Below are 17870 nucleotides of genomic sequence, written 5' to 3' on the forward strand. Positions count from 1 at the left end.
TCCAAGTAGTGTAAGTTTTATTTTTTGCTGTATGAACACAAGTGTGTCTGGCCCAAAATAAAATACCCAAATGTTTCATGTCGTGTTATATAATACAACATGAGTTGGTTTCTTCTTTCGTTTAATTAATAATCTGTCGATCGATCTCTTCACCCGAATCTTCCTTGTACTTGGCATGATTCAGACAGAAAGTGATGACCAATTAAAATCTATGTTATAAAGTTTACTAAAGGGTAAACTTCCAGTTGTTTCTATTGTTATTTTAATGTATACTGAGATCTGAGATTAGACCGCACTTCTAATATGCTATATTATTAAGGAGTCAATAATTTATAAAATTTAAAGAAAAAAGCTTGAGCACATTGGCTTCGTTTCATTTTTGGCATTTTTTTTACGTACATTATTGTTTTCGAAAATTTCAAATCCTCAGCACTTGAAGGAGGCATTGAAGGCGATCAAGGCAGATAACAGGGAGTACTCACTCTATGGCAAAGAGTTCATGGTGCAGATGGCAATCGTCAATCCCGACAGGACTGGAGAGGACGCCAATGCTGTGGAGAATGCGCTCTCCCGGGCTTACCCGGACCTGAGCCTCAGGGATGCTCTCGAGGCGGAAAGGTCCAAGCTGCAGATTGAGCACTCAAGGTCAGAGGATGCGGGGCGTTGCCGCCTTATTGAGCACCTGATTGGAATCACCGATATTGCAGCCAATGATCGGCCGAGCAGGAAGGTCAAGAAGCTCTTGGTGAATGAGCCGGCATTCGTTATATTAGGGTAAGAGTTTAAGTGGTTAAGTTTCCGATTAAGAATCGAAAACTGGGGCATGAAACCTTTGAATTTCAGGTTTGGATTCTTTCTTTTTCTGTAAGATATATAAGCAATGTTAGTGAAATGAATGAGGGCATAAGCTGGAAGGTGGTGGAAGTTGACGGAGGAGATGAGTGGCGGGCGGATCCTTTCGACTGTTGTGCAGAGCCTAGCTTGAATGAGTATATCGGGTTAAATAGACACTTAAAAACGAATTGCGACCATCAATCTCAACTAACGTATATACACACTGCCCATTTGCCACAGGCTTATGGACTAGAGTGAAAGAGGACTTGAGTCAGTCGAGGCTGGAGAACCTTGAGAACGATATTAATTATTAAGATCCGGTAGCTGAAGCCTTCGAAAAATCTGCATCTTTGAAGGAAGAATAGGATGAAAGTTTGGCCAAAGTGGCTTCGCTCGAGACCGTTGTTGAGGAGCTTAAACAAAAATTTGCAAAAGCTGAGAATAAGGCTTCACAAGCTCTTTCAGACAACGAACTTCTAGTAGAGATAAACCTACAACTCAAACACCGGGTTGATGAACTTCAGGAGCTGCTAAACTCTGCGGCTTCGAACATGGAAGCCACTGCTCAGATAGCAACTATCACCAAGTTGCAATTGGAAGAAACGCAATGGCAATCTGCTGAAGTGAAGCTCACTGAGGGGAGATGCTCGTGGCAAATGCGAGAGCTAGTTCATGGCGCAAATGGAGTATTACTGGCCATGGTGGCTATTATCATGGGCGTTGGAACCATGGTCACCGATCGGATGTCGGTCATGAATGCCAGCTTATCAGGCTTCGCCGGAGGAGATCTGGCGTTGGATATCGGGGAATTCCTGAAGGCCTGCTCGGACAGAGTCACAATGAAGGCTCTGCGCGAGATCCACCTACCTAGAGACGAGGAAGAGATGGTCGATCTCAGTGGAGCTCGACGGCCTCCGGCTCCAGCAGCCGACGGGTTGCCATGCCCTTGGCTAGTAGCAACTCTGCAGGGTATATCCTTTGCTATCGGAGCCATCTGCCAACTGTTATCGACGCATCTGATCTGATCCTACAAAAGTAGGATGTGGGCGGTCGTGGGTATGGCTACCTCCATGTTCATCGGGATTGGAGCTGCCAGCGGGACGTGTGGAGAAGTCCTCTGTCATCCATTCATGCATCTGAGTCGTTGGAATCGACTTGCTCTTGATGGCATTCAGCTTCGCAATTGATTGGTTCTACAACCAGGTTGGGAGCTACTGCAATAGATGTTCTTTGACCAGTATTGTAGTAATGTGCAACGAGAAAAAATAATTACAATGCTGAAATGAATCCTAAACGGGCCTCCGATCTATGAGATTCCAATAACAAATGTCGACGTTCACATCTCCTTGAACTACTTTTATATGTTATCAAAACATGTGTACACGGTTTTTCAATTAGCACGTTGAATTGCCTTGTCCTCTTTCCTAAAATAGTTTCACGCTACCCAAAGTGAAAGAGGACTAGGCAATTCAATGTACTAATTGAAAAACTGTGTACACATGTTTTGATTACATATAAAAGTCGTTCAAGGAGATGTGAACATCGACATTTGTTATTAGAATCTCAAAGATTAGAGGCCCGTTTAGGAATCATTTCGGCATTGTAATTATTTTTCTTCGTTACACATTACTACAATACTAGTAAAAAAACATCTATCTCAGTAGCTCCCAACCCGGTTGTAGAACCAATCAATTGGGAAGCTAAATGCCATCAAGAGCAAGCTGAATCCAACGACTCGGATGCAGAAATGGACGAAAGAGGACTTCTCCAAATGTCCGCTGGCAGCTCCAATCCCGATGAACATGGCGGTAGCCACACCCACCACCGTCCACATCCTACTTTTGTAGGATCTGATCAGATGCGTCGATAACAGTAGGCAGTTGGTTCCGATAGCAAATGATATACCCTGCAGAGTTGCTGCCAGCCAAGGGCGTGGCAACTCGTCGGCTGCTGGAGCTGGAGGCCGTCGAGCTCCACTGAGATCGACCATCTCTTCCTCGTCTCTAGGCAGGTGGATCTTGCGCAGAGCCTTCATTGTGACTCTGTCCGAGTAGGCCTTCAGGAGTTCCCCCAAAACCGACGCTAGAGCTCCTCTAGTGAAGCCTGATAGGCTGGCATTCATGACTAGCATCCTGTCGGTGACCATGGTGCCAACGCCCATGATAATAGCCACGATGGCCCGCAATCCTCCATTTGCACCATGAACTAGCTCTCGCATTTGCCGCGAGCATCTGCCCTCAGTGAGCTTCACCTCAGCAGATTGCCATTGCGTTTCTTCCAATTGCAACTTGGTGATAGTTGCTATATGAGCCGTGGCTTCCTTGTCCGAAGCCGCAGAGTTTAGCAGCTCCTGAAGTTCAATAACCCGGAGTTTGAGTTGTAGGTTTGTCTCGACTAGAAGTTCGATGTCTAAAAGAGCTTGTGAAGCCTTATTCTCTACTTTGGCAAATTTTTGTTTAAGCTCTTCAACGATGGTCTCGAGGGAAGCCCCTTTGGCCAAACTTTCATCCAATTCTTCCTTCAAAGATATAGATTTTCCAGAGGCTTCAGCTATCAGACCTTCATAATTAAGATCGTTCTCAAGGCTCTCCAGCCTCAGCTGACTCAAGTTCTCTTTCACTCTAGTCCATAAGCTTGCGGCAAATGGGCAGTATGTATATACGTTAGTCGAGATTGATGGTTGCAATTTGTTTTTAAGTGTTTATTTAACTCGATATACTCACTTAAGCAGGACTCTGCGCAACAGTTGAAAAGATCCGCCTGCCACTCATCTCCTCCGTCAGCTTCTACCACCTTCCAACTTATGCCCTCATTCATTTCGCTCGCATTGCTTAGGTATCTTACAGAAAAAGAAAGAATCCAAACCTGAAATTCAAATGTTTCATGCCCCAGTTTTCGATTCTTAATCGGAAACTTAACCCCTTAAACTCTTACCCTGATATAACGTATGCCGTCTCATTCACCAAGAGCTTATTGACCTTCCTACTCGGCCGATCATTGGCTACACTATCGGTGACTCCAATCAGGTGCTCAATAAGGCAGTGGCACCCTGCATCCTCTGACCTTGAGTGCCCAATTTGCAGCTTGGACTTTTCCGCCTCCACAGCATCCCTGTGGCTCGGGTACGGGTAAGCCCGGGAGAGCGCATTCTCCACAACATTGGCGTCCTCTCCAGTCCTGTCGGGATTGAGGATTGCCATCTGTACCATGAACTCTTCGTCAACGAGTGAGTACTCCCTGTTATCTGCCTTGATTGCCTTCAATGCCTCCTTCAAGTGCTGAGGATTTGAAATTTTTGAGAACAATAATGTACGTAAAAAAATGCCAAAAATGAAACGAAGCCAATGTGCTCAAGCTTTTTTCTTTTAATTTTATAAATTATTGACTCATTAATAATATAGCATATTAGAACGGCGGTTTAACCTCAGATCTCACTAAACATTAAAATAACAATAAAAAGAACTGGAAGTTTACCCTTGAGTTAACTTTATAACATAGATTTTAATTGGTCATCACTTTCTGTCTAAATAATGCCAAGTACAAGGAAGATTCGGGTGAAGAGATCGATCAACTGATTATTAATTAAATGGAAGAAGAAACCAACTCGTGCTGTATTATATAACATGACATGATACATTCGGGTATTTTATTTTGGGCCAGACACACTCGTGTTCATACAGCAAAAAATAAAATTTACATTACTTGGATTTCAAAATTTACTATACCTCCATTCGGAACTCCTCCACCAACGGATTGGCACCAACGGCCTTTGCGCGGCTGTCAATATCTGCTTGCAGCTGCCGAAACTGATACTCAGCGTCCCACTCGATGGCCACCAACAGCTGCCGAAACTGATATGCAACGTCCCACCTGATGGCCACCATGGAGAGGGTGGCCACAATGTAGAGGTAGCTCTTCTCATCGTAGCTCACCACAATGAGACTTTCAGAGAAATAACACAACATCACAAGATTATTTCTATGATTTTTGAAGTCAATGGGATCAAAGAAAAAGAGATCATATCTAAATAAAGCTTGGCTAGGAGCAAACATACAAAGTCACAAGGGCAAGCTCATAGACACCTATTGATGCCATATGAATAACCTTGATCTTTGTATAATAGCTTCCAAAAACACCAACTAGATCATGCTAACCACCTAGCCCGTTATTAGATCAAGTCACACTAGAATAAAGCTAAGAACTCAAGAAACTAAATTCGGATCAAGCCTATTGCGTGGGTAAAGTTGGCTTGAAATCAACAGAAATTGCATTCTTTCAACTACAAATGGCATCCCATGATTAAGCGTAGCAAAACAAATCTCAAAGAGATGATATAACATTCACAATGGAACCAACTCATTACAAATCAGCCACACATTCAAGCATTATCAAACTCATGCAAAACATCCTAAATCAAATACATAATAGCACAAATATCAACTCTCAGCTGAGCATATTCTCGAATTAACAAAGTCGTGCAAAACACACTTTAATCCCTCAATATGTCATTAATCAGTTCAACCCATACAATAAACATGACTTTTTCTCATCAACACCATGCCAAACAACTCACATAAAATACGATATTGTCGTGCAACTCATCCATTCATCAAACATCATCGATAATCTACCAAGGACGACTAAAAAGAACCAAAATCGGTCAATGAGCTATCAAGCTAGTAATCACGCACAGCCAACAAAGTTAAGTGGTTAAGAACCTCACCGGGAGCTTTATTTTGGTCGAGTCTAAACCGTTGAGGCGCTGCCTGGAGTTGTGAGGTACTGCCATGGGCTGCATAGGAGGAGGACAGGAGCCGAAAGCTGGGAGTTGAGCCAATGTTACGCTCGGTAAGGCCTGTGACGATCTGCGGCTTGTCGAAGCTTCTATGGCCTGTCACAAGAGGGAGGAAGAGAACCGCAACGAACAAAGAGCAAGAGAAAGGAAGAGGGACAGTAACAATGCTTAGCTTGAGAGGCGTGGACAAGCTGAAGCTCATGCATGAGCTGAGGAAAAGTTCAAAAATCATGAGGAGGCATCATCGGAGTGGATGGTGCTGGCCTGGGCTTCAACGAAGAGAGGAGGAGCTCGTGGGTGAGCTGTTTGAACTCGATACTAGAGCATGGTGGAGGAGGAGGCTGCGGATTCAAGTTCGCCAAAGGAAGGAGCTGTGGGAGTCGAGAGGAAGGAGCTGGAGGCAGGTAGTGTTTTCGTTCCTTCTTTTTTTTTTTTTGGAGCCTTAGGGAGTCGAGAGGAGTGAGCTGGAGCTTTTCCTCTTTTGGACCAACCGAAAAAGAAAAGAAAAGAAAAGAAAATAGAAGAAGAACCAGAAGAGGAAATGGGGGCAGTAGGGAAAAAGGGCAGGAGGGGCAGAGCTGTGACCAGTGGTCCATGGGATGACCTTAATATCCGGAATTTTCCTGAATTTCTCATAAACCTTTCGGTCTATGTGATATTTTTTCTTGATCCCTACATGAGCTGGGCACATCCTTGTAAAATTTGAAGATCGTTCGACCTCGGGAAGTTCCCGAAACAATTTTTCTTTGATAGCTGGCCCGAACCGGGAAATTTGGTCCTGATCTGTGAGGAGACCTTAAATTCTGTACTAATCTAGCCGAAAAAAGCGTCCCGTTTTTCTTGATTTTCTGAATCTCCAGTGAATTGGGAATTCAATGCCGTTGGCCATGCTCGAAAACGCGAAGATTTGAATTTTTTTTTTATGGATTTTCTCCATCGACTGGTAGAGTCTGTCCCGGTTTAACAGTTTCGAGCATGGTGCGCTAAAAAATTCATAACTCTCTCTCCGTATTGAATCTTGGAATGAACGACCCGTCAATTTGAACCTAACTCGATTTCCTAGGTCAAGCATATGAAATTCACCCTTTTAGGTTCAGGGTTGACCGTGATATGATGCATCGAATCCCATGCTCGAGCTGCTGTATTCACTGTTTGGGCACCCTAGCTCCCACGAATTTTATCTTTTTGCTCGAAAGGGCTCTCGACGTGATTTTTGCATTGAAATGTCCCCAACTCACCAAAACTTGATCTAAAAATATCGAACTTAGTTCTAGGATCCACGAAGATAGTCGTTCTCACCGAAGAAAATGATATAGAGACGTGATTTCCCCTTTGTCCACTGCCTTCGGTTCGAATATTGATAATTCGTGGCTTACTCTTCGGGATGAATTGTGTGTGCTGCAAAATTCCATATGTTGCCCTCACCATTTTTATGTTAGAGTTGTGGAACCCTAGTCGGGAGCCTTGATGATGTCATATCCTAGTGCCGGTGGACCAAAATGGGGTGCTGGCAACTGTCAATATAATCGGGAACCTACAGAGTCACACATGATGACTAAATCGACGAGATAATTTTGAAACAACAAAATCGTATAATATTGATTAGACGATTTAAGGTGCGACCGATTAATCGGATATTTAATGAAATTAAATTTACCGATTAATTAGACATAATTTATTAGACTGATTTATACATACAAATTGGCCATACATATGTATACACTTATACATATACATGGACCATTCATATTTCTACATTTATACATACACATGGGCAAGTCATGAAATGCCATGTAACTATCCACATGTCATGTGGAAATCAATTTTGGGTTAATTCCCACACCGGCCGTGCATGTCCAAGACCTCCCCAAATTTGCTTATAAAAGGGGGAAGTCTTGGATGGATATAAAAATATATATGCGACAGTGTATGCATATGTATGTGATATACATGTATGCATAAGCATATGCATACACATATATGTGTGTACGTGTATAATTGTAGGGAAATTTAAGTTGAATTGTTCAACTTTAATTAATCCTACTAGTCTAATAAATTTCGGGTGTGGCACCGGTGTTTCTTTCGAGTGTTGGTCGCTAGTACCGTTCATCTCGAAGACTCGTCGACAAAGTCAGTGTGGATACTTGGATACTTGTAGAGGCGTCACATTTGGGGCGCTTGGTCAACAATTTTAAAATATCAGGTAGGATTTATCTATTCCTATTCTTCTAGTAGTAGGTCTTGGGATTAGTTTTACGGGTAGGAAATTTTGAATTTCTATTCCTCTTACGTTTCTTGTAGGCCTCGTGAAACTAGGAAATTTTGAATTTCTAATCCTTTTACGCTTTTCGTAGGCCTCGTGAAACTAGCAGTAAGTTCTTTCACTATGACCTACATAAAATTGATTTTCATTTATTCTCATATATATACTAGAAAGGGATCCACTCCGCTCATATTTAATTCAAGTTTTTTTAAAATTATACTCGTGTTAGGTGTAACACTTTGAAAAAATATTATAATCATGCACTATATTTTTATAGTATAAATAGTTCTTTTTTAATATGAAAATATAGTTTTTTTTTCAATTAATCATATAAGCAATGAATTTGAAAAAGACAATAATAAAATGGAAAATGATAGATAGTGACGTGTGGGGAAATGAAAGAAGTGGAGAGTTTAGAGAGCGCCCCTAAAATTTTGACGTTATAAGAAAAAAAATTTCAATAATTCATTGGAATTTCATTAATAGAGGTGATCTTACAAGACAAAGATCACAAGAGAATTACAAAAGGATCAAAAACAACCCCTACAACGACAAAAGAGTTCGCTTCTTTGGATGCATTATAAGAAAATTTATATATTATGGCTTAATTTTTTTTATTAAAATCCTTATATTCGCTTCCCCCAAATCGAAAGCGTTATCATTCTATGCCTCCCTCAAAGAGTTCGCGCCCCTCCTCCCCCCAATTGAAATCCTGGGTCCGTCCATAGAGTGAAAGCTATTTGATACGTAGTTAAAAAGGCATATAAATTTAATTACAGAAAAAATGCATATAAATTTTACATATTTGGCCCCAATTTCCTTTATGAGCAAAGGTTACTTCGTAATTTACAGTGGGAATTTTAGGGAGAATGAAAGTTACGTCAATCACCTTCCTTCGCCTTTTATAATGTATAGATATTTATAACATTTAATGAATGCAATCTCCCACCTCAAAATGTTGAGCATATTCAACATTCAACCCGCTATATAAACAATCAAATATATCAATACTCCCTAATTCATAAAATCATTCAATAAATTTCTTTTTGGGTTACAAGGGATGCTTGTGGACCTAATACAATGAAAAAGAAATCCTAAATAACTAATAAAGGGGTACATGTAGTTTCATCAGGTATCGAACATACAATCTCTAAGTTAACAGGTAGGGATTACACTACGCCATGTTTTGATTGCTACGCATGCATTTATGATCAAGAATTTTTGTTCATTAATTGATGTGCAGAAAAAATAGCTGATGCCAGTAATGGTAATGTTGTCGTTGACCAATACCACACATACAAGGTGCCATCATCCTTCCTTAGGTTTTTTTGACCGTTTTATCGAGATATATATGACTATATTTCTAATCTTAATCTGTAATTTTTCTTTTCGATATATAGTCAGTCATGTAGATTCAATAAATGTGAAATAACATTTTCCAACATTTTCCATATACACACGAGCCACGTACATTCTCAACCTATTTACCGAAAATAATCCATTCAAATATTTGTTTGGCCCTGGCCGTGAAATGTAACATAGATGATATTATTAAATTGAGTTGATCTAACACCAATACATTTGTCTTGTTTGTGGTACGTGGCTGTTTTAATATTAATTTGTGGTTCTATAGTCGATACTTTTATTCTTCTTATTTAATTCTTACCCTCATTTGTCTTCCCCAAATCCCTTTGTTGAAATAACAGCAAAAAACCCCCCATCCTTTTTTTTTTGGTTGTTCATATTTATACTTCAAAAATTTTCAATATAAAATTATAATCAAACGAGTGTTTTATTTAGCCACGGCTCCAACCTCCACTTTCTCATTATTAATAAAGAGTGGTGGAATTTTACTTGCAGTTGCAGTGCAAGAGTTCAAAATTCATTATATCTTATGGTCACGATCAAGTTATTAATCAAGTAAAGATTAATATCAATCAATAGATCGCATGATGTTATGATTCACGGACATTTATAACATCACAAATAAAATGGCAATATAAATTGTTAACCAATTAAAATAAGTTCTTTTATACCTAATTTTTTTTAAAGAATTTGAATAAAAAAGAGCAGAGTGAATCCCAATACGTGGAAAAATCCATCCCACTTGCAATATGAGAACACTGATCGTAATAATGTCTTAAAATAATATTAGAAAAATATTAAATTTGGATTTTAAGATTTTTTTTTCAAAGAAGGTTGTTTGTGGGTAGGAAAAAAAACATCCACTCGCCACCACATGTTTTCATTAATTAATATAGTTAATGTGTTCTTTTCTAAATGAGTATATTGAGGGGATGAATTATATATGGAGTATTGCATGAAAAAGAAGAAGAAACCGCTGACAGAAACATTGAATAAAAGCCAACAAATCATGGAGACAGAGAAATGAATGAGGGCATAAGCTGGAAGGTGGTGGAATTGACGGAGGAGATGAGTGGCGGGCGAATCCTTTCAACTGTTGCACAGAGCCCTCATTGAGTGAATATATCGTGTTAAATAGACACTTAAAAACGAATTGCGACCATCGATCTCGACTAACGTATATACACACTGCCCATTTGCCGTAGGCTTATGGATTGGAGTGAAAGAGGACTTGAGTCAGCCGAGGCTGGAGAGCCTTGAGAACGATCTTAATTATGAAGGTCCGGTAGCTGAAGCCTTTGGAAAATCTACATCTTTGAAGGAAGAATTGGATGAAAGTTTGGCCAAAGTGGCTTTCCTCGAGTCCTTTGTAGAGGAGCTTAAACAAAAATTTGCCAAAGCAGAGAATAAGGCTTCACAAGCTCTTTCAGATAATGAACTTCTACTCGAGACAAACCTACAACTCAAACGCTGGGTTGATGAACTTCAGGGGCTGCTAAACTCTGAAGCTTCGAACATGGAAGCCACTGCTTAGATAGCAACTATCACCAAGTTGCGATTGGAAGAAACGCAATGGCAGTCTACTGAAGTGAAGCTCACTGAGGGCAGATGCTCGCGGCAAATGCGAGGGCTAGTTCATGGCGTAAATGGAGGATTACTGGCCATGGTGGCTATTATCATGGGCGTCGGCACCATGGTCACCGATCGGATGTCGGTCATGAATGCCAGCTTATCAAGCTTCGTCGGAGGAGCTCTGGCGCCGGCTATCAGGGAACTCCTGAAGGCCTACTCGAATAGAGTCACAATGATGGCTCTACGCGAGATCCACCTGCCTAGAGACAAGGAAGAGATGGTCGATCTCAGTGGAGCTCGACGGCCTCCGACTCCAGCAACCGACGGGTTGCCACGCCCTTGGCTAGTAGGAACTCTGCTGGGTATATGCTTTGCTATCGGAGCCATCTGCCTATTGTTATCGACGCATCTGATTTGATCCTATAAAAGTAGGATGTGGACGGTGGTGGGTATGGCTACGGCCATGTTCATCAGGATTGGAGCTGCCAACGGGACGTGTGGAGAAGTCCTCTGTCGTCCATTCCTGCATCCGAGTCGTTGGATTCGGCTTGCTGTTGATGGCATTCAGCTTCGCAATTGATTAGTTCTACAACCGGGTTGGGAGCTACGGAGATAGATGTTCTTTGACCAGTATTGTAGTAATGTGCAAAGAGGAAAAATAATTACAATCCCGAAATGAATCCTAAACGGGCCTCCGATCTTTGAGATTCCAATAACAAATGTCGACGTTCACATCTCCTTGAACGACTTTTATATGTTAAACATGTGTACACGGTTTTTCAATCAGTACGTTGAATTGCCTTGTCCTCTTTCCTAAAATAGTTTCACGCTACCAAAGTGAAAGAGGACTAGGCAATTCAACGTACTGATTGAAAAACCGTGTACACATGTTTTGATAACATATAAATGTCATTCAAGGAGATGTGAACGTCAACTTTGTTATTGGAATCTCAAAGATTGGAGCCCCGTTTAGGATTCATTTCGGCATTGTAATTATTTTTCCTCATTGCACATTACTACAATACTCGTCAAAGAACATCTATCTCGGTAGCTCCCAACCCGGTTGTCGAACCAATCAATTGGGAAGCTGAATGCCATCAAGAGCAAGTCGAATCCAACGACTCGGATGCAGAAATGGACGAAAGAGGACTTCTCCAAATGTCCGCTGGCAGCTCCAATCCCGATGAACATGGCGGTAGCCACATCCACCACCGTCCACATCCTACATTTGTAGGATCTGATCAGATGCGTCGATAACAGTAGGCAGATGGCTCCGATAGCAAAGGATATTATACCCTGCAGAGTTTACTGCCAGCCAAGGGCGTGGCAACTCGTCGGCTGCTGGAGCTGAAGGCCATCGAGCTCCACTAAGATAAACTATTTCTTCTTCGTCTCTAGGCAGGTGGATCTCGCGCATAGCCTTCATTGTGACTCTGTCCGAGTAGACCTTTAGGAGTTCCCCGATAGTCGACGCTAGAGCTCCTCCGGCGAAGCCTGATAAGCTGGCATTCATGACGGGCATCCGGTCGGTTACCATGGTGCCGACGCCCATGATAATAGCCACCATGGCCAGTAATCCTCCATTTGTGCCATGAACTAGCTCTCGCATTTGCCGTGAGCATCCGCCCTCAATGAGCGTCACCTCAGTAGACTGCCATTGCGTTTCTTCCAATTGCAACTTGGTGATAGTTACTATCTGAGCAGTGACTTCCTTGTCCGAAGCCGCAAAGTTTAGTAGCTCCTGAAGTTCATCAACCCGGAGTTTGAGTTGTAGGTTTGTCTCGACTAGAAGTTCGTTGTCTAAAATAGCTTGTGAAGCCTTACTCTCTGCTTTGGCAAATTTTTGTTTAAGCGCCACAATGTTGGTCTCAAGGGAAGCCATTTTGGCTAAACTTTCATCCAATTCGTCCTTCAAAGATGTAGATTTTCCAGAGGTTTCAGCTACCGGACCTTCATAATTAAGATCGTTCTCAAGGCTCTCCAGCCTTGGCTGACTCAAGTTCTCTTTCACTCCAGTCCATAAACCTGCCACAAATGGGCAGTGTGTACGTACATTAGTCGAGATTGATGGTTGCAATTCGTTTTTAAGTGTTTATTTAACCCGATTTACTCACTTAAGCAGGGCTCTGCGCAACGGTCGAAAAGATCCGCCCGCCACTCATCTCCTCCGTCAACTTCCACCAACTTCCAACTTATGCCCTCATTCATTTCGCTTGCATTGCTTATATACCTTACGAAAAAGAAAGAATCCAAACCTGAAATTCAAATGTTTCATGCCCCAGTTTTCTATTCTTAATCGGAAACTTAACCCCTTAAACTCTTACCCTGATATAACGTATGCCAGCTCTTTCACCAAGAGCTTCTTGACCTTCCTACTCGGCCGATCATTGGTTGCACTATCGATGACTCCAATCAAGTGCTCGATAAGGCAGCGGCGCCCTGCATCCTTTGACCTTGAGTGCTCAATCTGCAGCTTGGACTTTTCCGCCTCTAGAGCATCCCTGAGGCTTAGGTCCGAGTAAGCCTGGGAGAGCGTATTCTCCACAGCATTGGCGTCCTCTCCAGTCCTGTCGGGATTGAGGATTACCATATGCACCATGAACTCTTCGTCATCGAGTGAGTACTCCTGTTATCTGCCTTGATCGCCTTCAATGCCTCCTTCTAGTGTTGAGGATTTGAAATTTTCAAGAATAATAATGCACGTAAAAAATGCCAAAAATGAAACGAAGCCAATGTGCTCAATCTTTTTTCTTTTAATTTTCTAACTTATTGACTCTTTAATAATATAGCATATTAGAACTGCAGTCTAACTTCAGATCTCACTAAACATTAAAATAACAATAGAAAGAACAGGAAGTTTACCCTTTAGATAATTTTATAACATAGATTTTAATTGGCCATCACTTTCTGTCTAAATAATGCTAAGTACAAGGAAGATTCGGGTGAAGAGATCGATCGGCTGATTATTAATTAAATGGAAGAAGAAACCAACTCGTGCTATATTTTATAACATGACATGATACATTCGGGTATTTTATTTTGGACCAGACACACTCGTGTTCATACAGCAAAAAATAAAACTTACACTACTTGGATTTCAAAATTTACTATACCTCCATTCGGAACTCCTCCACCAACGGATTGGCACCAACGGCCTTTGCGCGGCTATCAATATCTGCTTGCATTTGCCAGAACTGATACTCAGCGTCCCACCCGATGGCCACCAACAGCTGTCGAAACTGATATGCAACGTCCCACCTTATGGCTACCATGGAGAGGGTGGCCACCATGTAGAGGTAGCTCTTCTTATCGCAGCACAACACCAGCTCTGCCGCCCTCCTCAGCACATCCTCCAGCTTGCCCATCCTCAACGCTTCCTTGTTTGGTTTTTGGCCTTTGCTTTAGTTGTAGTTCATGGTTTGGTGCTTCCTTTATAGTGGCCCAAGCTTTGCTCTTTTTGTTGCTATTTATTGTCTCTTGTTGTTGCTATTTAATGGCAGTCTTGCTTTGCTTTAGTTATGTATGTATGGTTCCTATCAGCCTTGCCAATGTATGAATGATAACCTCTTAAATTATTAAAGCCAGAAAAATTTTTTAAGTCGAAATGAAATAATGAGTTACATATCACGATAATTGGTCTTATTATTACTGCTATTATTATCATATGGCATAAGATGATAGAAGTTGTACGTAATGGTTAAAGCTTATTATGGTACGTGAAGATCATGGAACACTTCAAATGTCAAAGTATATATATTTCGTGTGGGTCGAGAATTCCGGGATACAACCACTTAAATTAACTAGGTAATCTTTGATCGAGCCGATATTAATTTCGTGATAATGATTTACTTGTCTTTATCAATCTTAATCGTATGATTCCAATATGTTGCACGTAAAAGACACTAGGGAAGAAATCCTCCTTTTGTTTCTAATGATTACATGTATCCTCTCTCTTTGTACTTAAATGGCTCGAAGCACTGTTATCAGAACTTGACAAGATGATGAACCGAAAGGGGTATGGGTTCATGGGTTTATGGGTCCAATCGGAGATTCGATGGGTCGGACAGCACGTTTAATTAAAATAAAATAAATATTCATATTATTAAAAATTTATGATAATTATGATAGAAGTATGATGATTTCAAAGTAATATAACAATAGTGTAAGAAAATATATATATTTAATATTTCTTATACCAAAATAAATATTGGATTTTAATAAGTACTAAAAAGTAGAGTTAAAACAATAAGAAAGTAGTGGTGGCTTGGTTGGCAGTATGCTAGTATGGGAAGCAAGAGGTCATGAGTTCAAATCCTTACACAACTAAACAATTTTTATACTAAATAAGAAACCCATAAAACCCATAGAACCGACCGGTTTAATGGAATTTTGCTCAAAACCAGCCTGTTCAATGGGTTCGGCGGTTCAAATATGCAATTTGGGTGTTTAGGCAAACTGGACCGGACATGAGACTGTTCCCGATCCGACCGGTCGAACTGGTCGGTCCGATCCGTTTCTGATAATAATGGCTCAAAGTGTTGGTTGGCCTTGGCAGTGGCAATGGTCTTTCAACATATTGGAAGTTTAATCTTTGGAACAAGAATTACATATTTAAAGGGAGAGTGATGTAATTCCTTAGCGGGCCACGACTGCCCCAGTTATCTCAAAAGCATAATCCAAAATTTGGTAGGAGTGGAGGAGTGAGAAAGTAGCAACAGACCCATGTCTATGATGTGATAGTGTTTTCGCTAAACTAAACTATTTTGTTGAGGAACGTGAGGACAAGAGAGTCGATGAAAAATGCCATTGTTCTATAGTTCATTCTGAAAATCTATAGAGAGAAACTTCTTAGCACCATCTAATTGAAAATGCTTGATTCGATGTCCATAACGATTCTCAATTTAAAGACGAAATGCACAAAAACATGAAGTACATCAATAGATACTTCAGGACATAAAACCAAGAGAATTTACTATAGTCATCAAGAAAATGAATATAATAGTGATGACCAGTATCAGAGATGATCATTGTCGGTCCCTAAATATCAATATGAACAAGCTCAAGCAAATAGGTTGTTTTATTAAGAGTAGGCAAAAAAGAAGTGTTTATTATTTTCCCTTGTTGACATGCATAACATACATGATCAACATGATCATTATTGAGAGAACAAGGACTTAATGGATGACAAATAATAGGAAAATATGAGTCACTAAGGCGCGGACGCCACAAGACACCATAACCAGAAGAGAGATGAGCCTGAGGACTGTTGGTGCGCCTGTCCCTCGTATGGAAACAGTAGAGTCCATCTTTAACTACGCCACGCATAAGCTCCCAGTGTGTATGAGTATCATTCACAATGAAACAATTAGGGTGAAGCTCAAAGAAACAAGTGCTATCCTTGGCAAATTTAGGAATGGATATGAGGTTTCTGGAGATATGAGGGGCATAAAGATTCAAGTGTAAAAGACGCTTCGATAGTTTAAAAGTGAAAGAACCAGAAGCAAGAACTAGGAGAGATTTACCATCACCCAAAAAACATGATCGGAATTCACGGTATCATCACAAAGACTAAGATTAGATAGGTTTGAGGTAACGTAGTGTGTAGTAGGGGTGATCGGTTCCGGATACCCTGTATTTTTCATGATACCCAGACCATACCATGTAAGGGATAGGTTTCGAGATTTTGGAACCGGACCCTACCCTATTGAATCCTGAAACTGGAACCTGCCCGGAACTTGTATTGTATCACAAGTTTCGGGTACCCTGTTGGAACCTGTAGATTTTTTTGTTTCGCTAAATAAAACAAAAAATATCACATATATAATCAGTAATCACGCCAAATAGAATATCAACAGAGATTTAGATTAATCAACAACAAAAAAATAATATCTCCCATCAATCAATCCATAATACCATCCCATACAACAAAGAGTAATATGTTCTTCCAATACGTACTTGAATTAAACATTGAAAAAAAATTAGCAACACACAAACATGGCTGAGTACTATTTGTCTGAACAGTCCTCCACGAGTCACCAAAATTCTTATGATATGCATCCAGCACCTGCGCGACACATACGGAACAGTATAGAGTCCATCAAAGTTGCATTACCTAAGGAAAAATAGCCACTTTTGTAATTCACACAATATCATATATGTTAAATATATAACGATCCAGAGGTTAAGGGGCCTAATGGAATGGAAAGTAATAAAAAATTAAGGTAAATATCTGAAAATTAATGAATATTTTATTGTGCTTCAAGTAGTACTGCCAAAGTAAAAGAACAATAGTTTGTTCTATTTGGGCTCAAAAGTTGCAGACAAAGATGTCGAAAGAGTGAAACAAAGTCCCAAAGTGGTACGTCATTGAAGCATGAAAGACTAACATCGACAAGATTCCCGAAGAATGAAACCAATGCTGCTTGAAAAAATGTTATGTTGCAAAATGATCAGAGCATACAGGATATATTAACAAATATATGGAACACACCCAAGCTAATATCTGACTAATTTACCACATGGTTAACACTTTTTTTTCTTTTTTCGTTTTTGTGTAAATATTCGGTTCCGAGTATCGATTCTGATTTCGATTTCGATTATGGGTACCCTGTAGGTAGGAACCGAAACCGGAACCGATTTTCATCGGTTTCTGATTTTAATAGCCGGACTCTATCATATTTTCAATACAAGCTACCCGAACCCTACCCTAGCGGGTAGGTTTCGTCTAGCTCCATGTATACCCGGTACCCGTGCACACCCCTAGTGTGTAGCACCCGAGTCCATGGACTAGTTAGGATCACGAAGTCCCGGAGAGGACCCATGGGTCAAATGAGTCTGAGCAACAGAGAATTGATTGAATTGACAAAATGGGGTAGTACGTCCAGCTCGTTGCAGTTCTTGTGGATAACAGGAGGATTGGACCGAGCATGAATTGGGCCGAAAGAAGCTGGACTGAGGGTAGCATAAGTACCATATTGAGCCGAGCAGAAAAGGACCCAAAGCCACCTGGATAGAACCACGGGTTTCGGGGCTGACTCGAAT

General features: G+C 40.8%; 2 protein-coding genes across 2 annotated transcripts; one reads left to right on the forward strand and one right to left on the reverse strand.

The window, feature by feature from the left end:
* Positions 1-3629: 3629 nt before the first annotated feature.
* Positions 3630-6039, reverse strand: LOC116201535. Its single transcript, XM_031532798.1, has 3 exons — positions 5558-6039; positions 4560-4776; positions 3630-4112 (listed from the first exon to the last, which is right to left on the reverse strand). Exons 2-3 carry the CDS (start codon positions 4716-4718, stop codon positions 3765-3767), a joined length of 507 nt encoding a protein of 168 aa, XP_031388658.1. The 5' UTR covers positions 4719-4776; positions 5558-6039; the 3' UTR covers positions 3630-3764.
* A 4839-nt stretch (positions 6040-10878) lies between these two features.
* On the forward strand, positions 10879-11247 carry LOC116200520. The gene has a single exon (XM_031531367.1). It carries the CDS (start codon positions 10879-10881, stop codon positions 11245-11247), a length of 369 nt encoding a protein of 122 aa, XP_031387227.1.
* Positions 11248-17870: the final 6623 nt, after the last annotated feature.

The sequence above is a fragment of the Punica granatum genome, chromosome 3 (assembly GCF_007655135.1).
Source record: "Punica granatum isolate Tunisia-2019 chromosome 3, ASM765513v2, whole genome shotgun sequence".
Classification (NCBI taxonomy): domain Eukaryota; kingdom Viridiplantae; phylum Streptophyta; class Magnoliopsida; order Myrtales; family Lythraceae; genus Punica; species Punica granatum.

What these genes read in the sequence shown, in the direction of transcription:
- LOC116201535 (XM_031532798.1), bottom strand. Translation starts at nt 4,718, where the DNA reads ATGGTGGCCATCAGGTGGGACGTTGCATATCAGTTTCGGCAGCTGTTG. An exon ending in TGGAGGAGTTCCGAATGGAG is followed by an intron (nt 4,113 to 4,559) that starts GTATAGTAAATT and finishes TCAAATCCTCAG; the next exon opens with CACTTGAAGGAGGCATTGAA.
- LOC116200520 (XM_031531367.1), top strand. Translation starts at nt 10,879, where the DNA reads ATGCGAGGGCTAGTTCATGGCGTAAATGGAGGATTACTGGCCATGGTG.